General features: G+C 46.8%; 1 protein-coding gene across 1 annotated transcript; it reads left to right on the plus strand.

Moving 5' to 3' along the window:
- Nucleotides 1-6,056: 6,056 nt before the first annotated feature.
- Nucleotides 6,057-6,479, plus strand: LOC116479625 (large ribosomal subunit protein eL34-like). The gene has a single exon (XM_032761816.2). The coding sequence runs from the start codon at nt 6,075-6,077 to the stop codon at nt 6,426-6,428; it is 354 nt and encodes a 117-aa protein (XP_032617707.1). The 5' UTR covers nt 6,057-6,074; the 3' UTR covers nt 6,429-6,479.
- Nucleotides 6,480-9,702: the final 3,223 nt, after the last annotated feature.

The following is a 9,702-nucleotide window of genomic DNA, read 5'->3' on the forward strand; positions in this document are numbered from 1 at the left end:
GATCAGTGAGTGCGCAACCTAGATCCCTCGCATGCACAGTTCACGATAGGGTTCCCAATCCTATGAGAATCTAATGCTGCTGCTGATGTGACAGGAGGTGGAGCTCGGACGGTAATGCTCACTCGTCAGCCAGCCTCTCACCCACTGTGCGGGCTGGTTCCTAACAGATCGCGGACCACGACCGGTCTGCCGCCCAGGGATCAGGGACCCCTGCTCTGGTAGGTCCTAGGAATCTTATTGATCCCACAGGTCGTTGTGATTAGCTAGGTTTGGGAAGATGGCTGTACAACACCAAAGCTGGTTCCTGCTTTGGGGGTGCTGATACATTTTCCACAGTAGGATTATCTTAGCATTTTTCCCATCCTTCCAAACCCTGTATATCCAGATTGTGACTGAGGCATGAAGAGAGGGACGGGACTAAGTGGAAAGGAGGGAACAGTTTTGCAGGATGGAATCGGGAAATCAAGAGGTTGAGACTCGAGTTTCCTCCAGAGTTTGGGTGCTTTGAGTACTGAGTTTTATTTAGTTTTTATTCTTGGCATAGGGTTTGTGTTCCTTCTATCTCTTAACTTTACATGCCAGTTGTCCCTGCCTCTGTGGGTTCTCTGTCCATCAGAGAAGCCGCTCCTTCTGCAGGGCCCCTCTGTCACAGCGTGGCTATGAGAAGCAACTTCTTTTCCTGAGAAGGGTTACTTAGGCCATCTGATCACATCTGGATTCAGTGTGTTGCAGGATCCCCCTGCCCTGTTAGTTCACAGATTTAAGCTGTTTTACATAGTAAAGGTGGGGAGAGTGTCATGGTATAAAGTAATCGAGGTGAATGGGCTCTTCTGTAGGAGCGCAGGTGTCACCAATTTGCTTTAGTTTACCTGTCCCGACTGGTTTTGGGGGTTTTTTTGAGACACAGTCTCACTCTATCACCCATGCTGGAGTGCAGTGGCGCGATCTTAGCTCACTGCAACCTCTGCCTCCCAGGTTCAAGTGATTCTCTCCCCTCAGCCCCCCGAGTAGCTGGGATTACAGGCGTGTGCCCCCACACCCAGCTAATTTTTGTATTTTTAGTAGAGATGGGATTTCACCATGTTGGCCAGGCTGGTCTTGAACTCCTCACCTCAGGTGATCCACCTGCCTCGGCCTCCTGAAGTGCTGGGATTACAGGTGTGAGCCACTGTGCCTGGCCTGTTCTGTTTTTAAAAGATAACAAGTATTAGGCTGAGCGCGGTGGCTCACGCCTGTAATCCCAACACTTTGGTAGGCCGAGGTAGGCGGATCACGAGGTCAAGAGATCGAGACCATCCTGACCAACATGGTGAAACACCATCTCTACTAAAAATACAAACAATTTAGCCTAGCATGGTGGCAGGCGCCTGTAATCCCAGCTACTTGGGAGGCTGAGGCAGGACAATTGCTTGAACCCAGGAGGCGGAGGTTGCAGTGAGCTGAGATTGCGCCACTGCACTCCAGCCTGGGCAAAAATAGTGAAACTCCATCTCAAAAAAAAAAAAAAAAGATAACACGTATTATTAGTAAAATTGAAATCAAACTTAGGGAAGTATCGTAGTACCATTAATCTGTCAATCTGAAGATGCTAAAAGGAGATTTGCTTAGCAGGCTGCCTTGGCTTCTTCCAAGATGGGGAGACAGACAACTTCTTGGAAGCAGTGTCCTCCAAACAGAAATTGGTCAAGGAAGGGAAGCGGGAGAGAGAGCTTTGACTAGCAGAGGCTTGGAAGCCAGCCAGCCAACAGCCAACAGCACATGTGTGCATTGGGAAGCTAGTGGTCCAGGGACCAGGCACTGCTCCTGTGGGATCCATCCCAGCCCTCTAAGGAGCGGTGCAAAGGTTCTTATCCTATTTATCGGAGCCAGTGTCCAGAAAAGGAAGCTTGTGGTTTGAGACATTGTGTAAATCTGGTTCCAAGAGCACGAGGTAGGACTCTGAATCCGATGTGGTTTCTGTTCTCGGTGATGGTGCAGAGCTGTGAGCCAGTGGTAGGGTGTCCTTTAAATTCCAGCTCAGTACACTAGTTAATGAACGTGGCTGACTGATAAAAATGTTTTCAGGTTTAGCTCATGAACATATCAACATAGACCTAAATATAATTCCAGTTCATCATAAATGTTGATTTTTTGAGGAAATGCTTTAGAACGTACTGATGCCCATGTTGTGGTTATAAGGAAACAAAGCAGCTCTGTGAGGCCAAAGCATATTTCAGTTCAATAGTAAGGCTTTCTTAGAAAGAATGACTCATAGTCACTCAGAGTTGAGTCTCACAGAAGCAACAGAGAGCAGACAGCGAGGAACGCAGGGCCCAGAAGGTCCAGCCTTTCCCTCCAGGCTGAAGGGTTAGGGAAGATCGCCAACTTTAAAGGGGGTGTGAGAGGCCTGGGCCCAGGTGAGATTGTACTGAATTCCAGTAAACTGTACAGTCATTCCAGGACAGAGGACAGGAACATGTTTACTAGGTGTCTGGAGTGCACCTCTATAATCCTCATACGCACTTAATCCAGATAATCCCGGGATGCCGGCCTCACGCAGGATTGTTGATGAGAATGCAAATCCCAGCATTGCAATTCAGGATTTTGCTTGTGCTGAAAGCATTTTGTCAATGTTTTCTTTTGGGGTTAGCTGGGTGACAGTTCTCCCTTGCTGTATTCCCAGTACTTAATAGCGTTTCTTTGACTCAAAGTGGATATGTGGAACATTGCAGACTGCAATTTATAACATAGAATTAGGTATATATTTTCATTATAAAAGTAATACATGTAAAAAGAATGCAGGCTTCTTGTCTGATTGGGTGGTATTTTTAAAAAGTAACAAAGAATGCAGGCAGTGTAGATTATTTTTGTTTTTTAAAGGAAAGAGAAGAAAAAATTCTCTAATCCCACCACCCAGAGCTGACCATGTTAACACTATTTGGGTGTACATTCTGTCTGGCATTGTTCTGTACAGGCATATGCTCTTCAGCAAAAATGGATTTGGCCAGACGCAGTGGCTCAGCCTGTAATCCCAGCACTTTGGGAAGCTGAGGCAGGCAGATCGCTTGAGGTCAGGAGTTCCAGACCAGCCTGGCCAACATGATGAAACCCCATCTCTACTAAATGCAAAAATTATTAGCCAGGCGTGGTGGCGGGTTCCTGTAATCCCAGCTACTTGGGAGGCTGAGGCAGGAGAATTTCTTGAACCCAGGAGGCGGAGGTTGCAGTGAGCCAAGATCGCGCCATTGCACTCCAGCCTGAGTGACGAGCGAAACTCCATCTCCAAAAAAAAGAAAAAAGAAAAGAAAAGAAAAGTCGATGGGCACAGTGGCTCACGCCTGTAATCCCAGCACTTTGGGCGGCCAAGGCAGGAGGATTGCTTGAGCCCAGGAGGTTGAGGTTGCAGTAAGCCATGACCACACCACTGCACTACAGCCTGGGTGACAGAGTCTAAAAAAAAATTCCACATTTCTAAGTGGGAAAATCTGAAGGCCTTGATCTGCTGCCAAAGGTCATTGGCTGTGTCTTTTGAAACATTTTTATTACGAAAGTGTCATGTGGTTATAGGAAATGAGCTGCTTCAGCCCGGCACAGTGGCTCATACCTGTAATCCCAGCACTTTTGGAGGCTGAGGCAGGCGGATCACCTGAGGTTGGGAGTTCGAGACCAGCCTGACCAACATGGAGAAACCCCATCTCTACTAAAAATACAAAATTAGCCGGGTGTGGTGGTGGTGCATGCCTGTTATCCCAGCTACTCAGGAGGCTGAGGCAGGAGAATCGCTTGAACCCAAGAGGTGGAGGGTGCGGTGAGCCGAGGTCACTCCATTGCACTCCAGTCTCGGCAACAAGAGTGAAACTCCATCTCAAAAAAAAAGGAAATGAGCTGCTTCAAACAGATCCTCACTAAAGACCAATGACTGGCATTGCCTGAGCAACATAGGGAGACCTTGTTCCTACAAGTTATTTATTTATTTATTTATTTATTTATTTATTTATTTATTTATTTGGAGTCAGAGTCTCGCTCTGTCGGCCAGGCTGGAGTGCAGTGGCGCGATCTTGGCTCACCGCAAGCTCCGCCTCCCGGGTTCACGCCATTCTCCTGCCTCAGCCTCCCGGCAGCTGGGACTACAGGCGCCCGCCACCATGCCTGGCTAATTTTTTTTATTTTTAATGGAGACGGGGTTTCACAGTGTTAGCCAGGATGGTCTCGATCTCCTGACCTCAGGATCCGCCCTCCTCGGCCTCCCAAAGTGCTGGGATTACAGGCGTGAGCCAGCACACCCAGCCTATACAAGTAATTTTTTAAAAATTAGCTGGGCGTGGTGGTGCGTGCCTGTAGTCCCAGCTACTTGGGAGGCTGAAGCAGGAGGATCACTTGAACCCAAGAGGTTGAGGTTGCAGTAAGCCATGACCACACCACTGCACTCCAGCCTGGGCAACAGAGCAAGACCCTGTCTCCAAAAGAAAAAAAAGTACACATCATAATTACCTATGTAACCAGCACCCAGATTATAAATCAGATTATTAACAGTACCCCAGAAATCCACCAAGCTCCCTTCCAGTAGTCCCCATCCCTTCAAGGCTAACTACAGTCCTGACTTCTGACACCATAGATTGCCTTTGGTGTTTTTTCTTTATATAAATGGAATTATACAGTATATCCTCTTGTGTTTGGCCTCTTTACTCAGCATTGTGTTTGTGGGATTCATCTCTCTTGTTGCATTTGGCTGCAGACTGTTCATTTTCATTGCAGTATAGTATTCCATTGTGTTAATAGACCACAGTTGCTTCTTTCTACCGTTGATGCCGCATTTGGGTGGTTTCTAGCTTCTGGCTATTAAAATAATGCTGGTACTGTTTTTTCCTTTGGGAGAGAAGCCAGAACTAGAATGGATGAGAGGAATGCTGACCTAGCCCTCTTGAGGACTTGGAGCATGGTGAACCATATGGTAGTGCCCTGCTTGTCACTAACCATAAAGTAGCAGAAAACCCTGATGTACGGTAGACATAGATGTAGATAATGGTATATATTAGAGCAGATCCAGAGTTAATCCTCCGTGTGCCTAGCCTCTGTCCCCTAAGGACACTGCTCCCCCATTGCCCTTACTGGCGGCAGTGGAATATTTCTTGCCCTACAAAACTGTGTTCAGGATGTGGATGCGGTCTCCTTGCTTCCCTGCTGATAAAAACTCCTACCCCAGTGAGGTTCATGTGATCCTCTCACTCTCCTGGTGATGACCATTTAATGACCTGATCTCTGCCCATCATATCGTGAGAAGTCTGATACCCGTCTTCCTCTTCCTCTCCTCTTCTGTTCTATTCAAAGTGACTTCAGCTGTTGTGTGATCTACCCATCTGTATTGGGGGTCCCCAGGGTAATCGCATGCATAGCTATGATATATTACAGTGACAGGATACAAAGCAAAATTCACAAAGGGAAAAGATGCGTGGGCAATGTCTGGAGGAAACCAGGCTCAAACTTACAATGGGGACTCAGAAAGCAGAGCCTCACAGGATGTGCTTAACTTCTTCTCCAGCAGGGAGTTGCAACAACATGCATGGGATATTGTCTACCAGGGAAGCTTCAGACTTAGTTGCCCAGGGTTTTTACTGGGGGCTGATTATGCAGACACCCTCTGCGTGGCACATGCCAAAATTCCAGGCTCCCAGAAGTAAAGCACAAGTAAACCACACTGTTTACAACAGTCTGGTACAGTCTGGATACAGTGCACCACTCTTACCAGTTCTGGGAATGGTGGGAACCCTCCTGAAATCCAGATGTCAGGCAAGAGCCAAACTTATAAGCAGACCTTGTAAATGACAGCGGTCAAACCTGCTTCGTCAACTCCTCTGCACACTTGCCCACACCCTGGCTTCCATCCTTGTCCTGTGACCTTTTCCTGTTGTCCCCTCCTACCCAAAGCTGTGGACACACCTGAACCTTGTCCATCAACCTCAACTGCAACACCTCCAAATCACAGACTTAAGATACCCCACCCTTTGACCTTCCAGCTGTCTTGCTCAAGAAACAGCTAAGAAAAATAAAAAATAAAAAAATTGCTCTTCCAGGGACGTTGTCTGCAGGCACTCAGAATGGTCCAGCATTTGACATACCGACGTAGGCTTTCCTACAATACAGCCTCTAACAAAACTAGGCTGTCCGGAACCCCTGGTAATAGAATTGTTTACCTTTACACCAAGAAGGTTGGGAAAGCACCAAAATCTGCATGTGGTGTGTGCCCAGGCAGACTTCGAGGGGTTCGTGCTGTAAGACCTAAAGTTCTTATGAGATTGTCCAAAACAAAGAAACATGTCAGCAGGGCCTATGGTGGTTCCATGTGTACTAAATGTGTTCGTGACAGGATCAAGCGTGCTTGCCTTATCGAGGAGCACAAAATCGTTGTGAAAGTGTTGAAGGCACAAGCACAGAGTCAGAAAGCTAAATAAAAAAAATGAAATTTTTTTGAGTAATAAAAATGAAAAGACTTGCTGTAAAAAAAAAAAAAAATTTAGGCCAGGCGCGGTGGCTAATGCCCATCCTCTCAGCACTGGGAGGCCAAGGCGGGCAGATCACGAGGTCAGGAGAACGAGACCATCCTGGCCAACATGGTGAAACCCCTGTCTCTACTAAAAATAACAAAAATTAGCTGGGCATGGTGGTGCGTGCCTGTAATCCCAGCTACTTGGGAGGCTGAGGCAGGAGAATCGCTTGAACCCTGGAGGCAGATGTTGCAGTGAGCTGAGATCACGCCACTGCACTCCAGCCTGGCAACAGAGTGAGACTCTCTCTCTCTCAAAAAAAAAAAAAAAAAAAAAATTAAAAAGCAGTGACCTAACCCATTCCCTTCCTTAGTAACTGTTTTTAGCCTGGTGCAGAACTCCAGGTCCAGAATCTTTATACTTTCTCTGGCTTCATTAGTTCCCTCTTGCTTTCCCCGCCACCATCTCCAACCAGTCTAAACTCCATGACTCACTCTTCATTTATCTTGCAAACACCCTAAACTCCTTTGCTTCTCTTTTGAGAAGCTCCTGCCTAGAGAAACTTCAACCCTTAAAAGCATCCATTCATCCACATTGTCAATGTCTTCACCCAGGGGGTTGAGTCCTGAGGACAAGAATCACAGTTGAGCAAATTAATGCCACTGTAATGCCGATTACTACCCTCAACCTTGGCCCTCAACTTTGCCATCAAAACCAGGTATATTTCTGTAATCACTGTGCCCCTAACTTTGCATCAAAACCAGTATATTTCTGTAATCATCTCTCTGCAGTCAGCAAGTGGTCTTGCCATCTATTTCAAAGACAGCTGGTGGCTGTTGAATGAAAACAGTTTCAGACGCTTACCACACTCTAAACCAGCCTCATCTGCATCCCAGGCCCTATTAAAAGGAGGAAGGGGCTGGGTGCAGTGGCCCATGCCTGTAATCCCAACACTTCAGGAGGCTGAGGTGGTAGGATCGGATTGCTTGAGGCCAGGAGTTGGAGACCAGCCTGGGCAACATAGCGAGACCTCATCTCTACAAAAAATTTAAAAATTAACTGGGCTTGGTGGCGCATACCTGTAGTCCCAGCTTCTTGGGAGGTTGAGGTCAGAGGATCACTTGAACCCCAGAGGCTGAGGCTGCAGTGAGCTAGCTATGATTGCCGGGGCAGGTAAATCACTTGAGCCCAGGAGTTTGAGATCAGTCAGGGCAACACAGTGAGACCCCGTCTCTAACCAAAAAAGATAAAGGAGATTATCCTGGGGATCCTTTACCTCCCACTCCTGTTTAACTGTCAGGATTCCTGAAGTGAAGGGAGACTTCACTTCTCAAGCCACTTGGCCTATTCTACCAAAACAGTTCTTGGTAAGATCACCAACAATCTCCAGTGAGCGTTTTGTTTTGAGACAGGGTCTCACTCTGTCACTCAGGCTGGAATGCAGTGGTGCGAACACAGCTCACTTCAGCCTCCTGGGCTCAGGCGATCCTCTCACCTCAGCCTCCAGAGTAGCTGGGACTACAGGTGTGCCACCATGACTGGCTAATTTTTAAATTTTTTGTAGAGACATAGTTTTGCCATGTTGCCCAGGCTAGTCTCGAACTCCTGGGCTCAAGTGATCTGCCTGCCTCAGCCTCTCAAAGTGCTGAAATTAGCACCCAGCTGTATGTATTATCTTGGTTTTGTTTTTGTTTGTTTACAATTTTTTCCCCTGGAGTTTCTGATTATCTCTCGGATGTTCTCTGTTACTTGGAATCTATTCCACTCTCCTTGTACTCACCAACTTTCTAGTTTAATTCCGACCATTTCTTCTTTGGACTGTTCTTTTCTGTACAGCTTTTGGGTTTTCCTGGAGTTTCTGAATGTTCATTCTTGCTGGTATTTGTTGCCTTTATCATATTCTCAAGTTTTTCCAACTCCTCAACCATACTATGATTTAGTCTACAAAATCTCCTTTTTTTCGTAGAGACAGTTCTTCCATAACCTTCCACCATTCTGCTAAGATCCAAACAGGCCGGGCGTGGTGGATCATACCAATAATCCCAGTATATTGGGGCGCTGAGGCAGGCAGATCGCTTGAGCCCAGGAGTTTGAGACCAGCCTGGGAAACATAGTGAGATCCTTGTGTCTAATAAAAAAGAAAAAAAAATTGAAAAAGATAAATAAAAAATAAAACACAAATATATTGCTTCCAGGTGTCAACAAAGTCATGATGCTGAGATTTTGCCGTCACTGCTCTCCTGGGCTAGAATTAGGGTTGCTGGCACCATGTTTTCCATTCCTTTGTTTACTGGAATTTCTCCTTAAGGAGCTTTCTAGACAGGAAGGTCTCTGTCACATCTTCTTCCTCGTTTCTTTTTTTTTTTTTTTTTTTGAGGCAGAGTCTTGCTCTGTCGCCCAGGCTGGAGTGCAGCGGTGCCATCTTGGCTCACTGCAGCCTCTGCCTGCCGGCTTCAAGTGATTCTCCTGCCTCAGCCTCCCGAGTAGCTAGGATTACGGCACCCACCACCACACCTGGCTGATTTTTGTATTTTTAGTAGAGACAGGGTTTCACCATGTTGGCCAGGCTGGTCTCGAACTCCTGGCCTCAGGTGATCTGCCTGCCTTGGCCTCACAAAGTGCTGGGATTACAGGCATCAGCCTCTGTTCCCAGCCCCAGCCTTCTTTGCTTATTTAACAACAAAACATCGAAGCAATTCTTACCTTAGTTGCTGACCCTTGATCTAGCATGCAGTGATGCTAAGTCTAATGCCAATTTGATTTTTTCTTTTCATTGTAGATTACCTGTTTTTTCCCTGTGGAAACAGCGTATTATCCTTTCTGTTAAGAAATGTTATGACTTCTCAGAGTGTGGGTCTTTTTGTTTCACTCCAGGATTATGCTGGGCAGTTGGTAGGCCCTTTTGATTTAATGGTTTGTGTCTCCCCTTTAGCTTGGGTAATTTTTTTCATACCATCCTCCCTGTACTTTCACTAGAAGTCTCTTTTACTCAGATATAAGAGCTGCCCATTCGGCCGGGCATGGTGGCTCACACCTGTAATCCCAGCACTTTGGGAGGCTGAGGCAGGCGGATCACTCGAGGCCAGGAGTTTGAGACCAGCCAGGCCAACATGGTGAAACCCCATCTCTACTAAACTACAAAAATTACTTGGGCATGGTGGCACGTGCCTGTAGTCCCAGCTACTGGGGAGGCTGAGGCAGGAGAATCATTTGAACCTGGGAGGTGGAGGTTGCAGTGAGC

The sequence above is a fragment of the Hylobates moloch genome, unplaced genomic scaffold (assembly GCF_009828535.3).
Source record: "Hylobates moloch isolate HMO894 unplaced genomic scaffold, HMol_V3 SCAFFOLD_12, whole genome shotgun sequence".
Classification (NCBI taxonomy): domain Eukaryota; kingdom Metazoa; phylum Chordata; class Mammalia; order Primates; family Hylobatidae; genus Hylobates; species Hylobates moloch.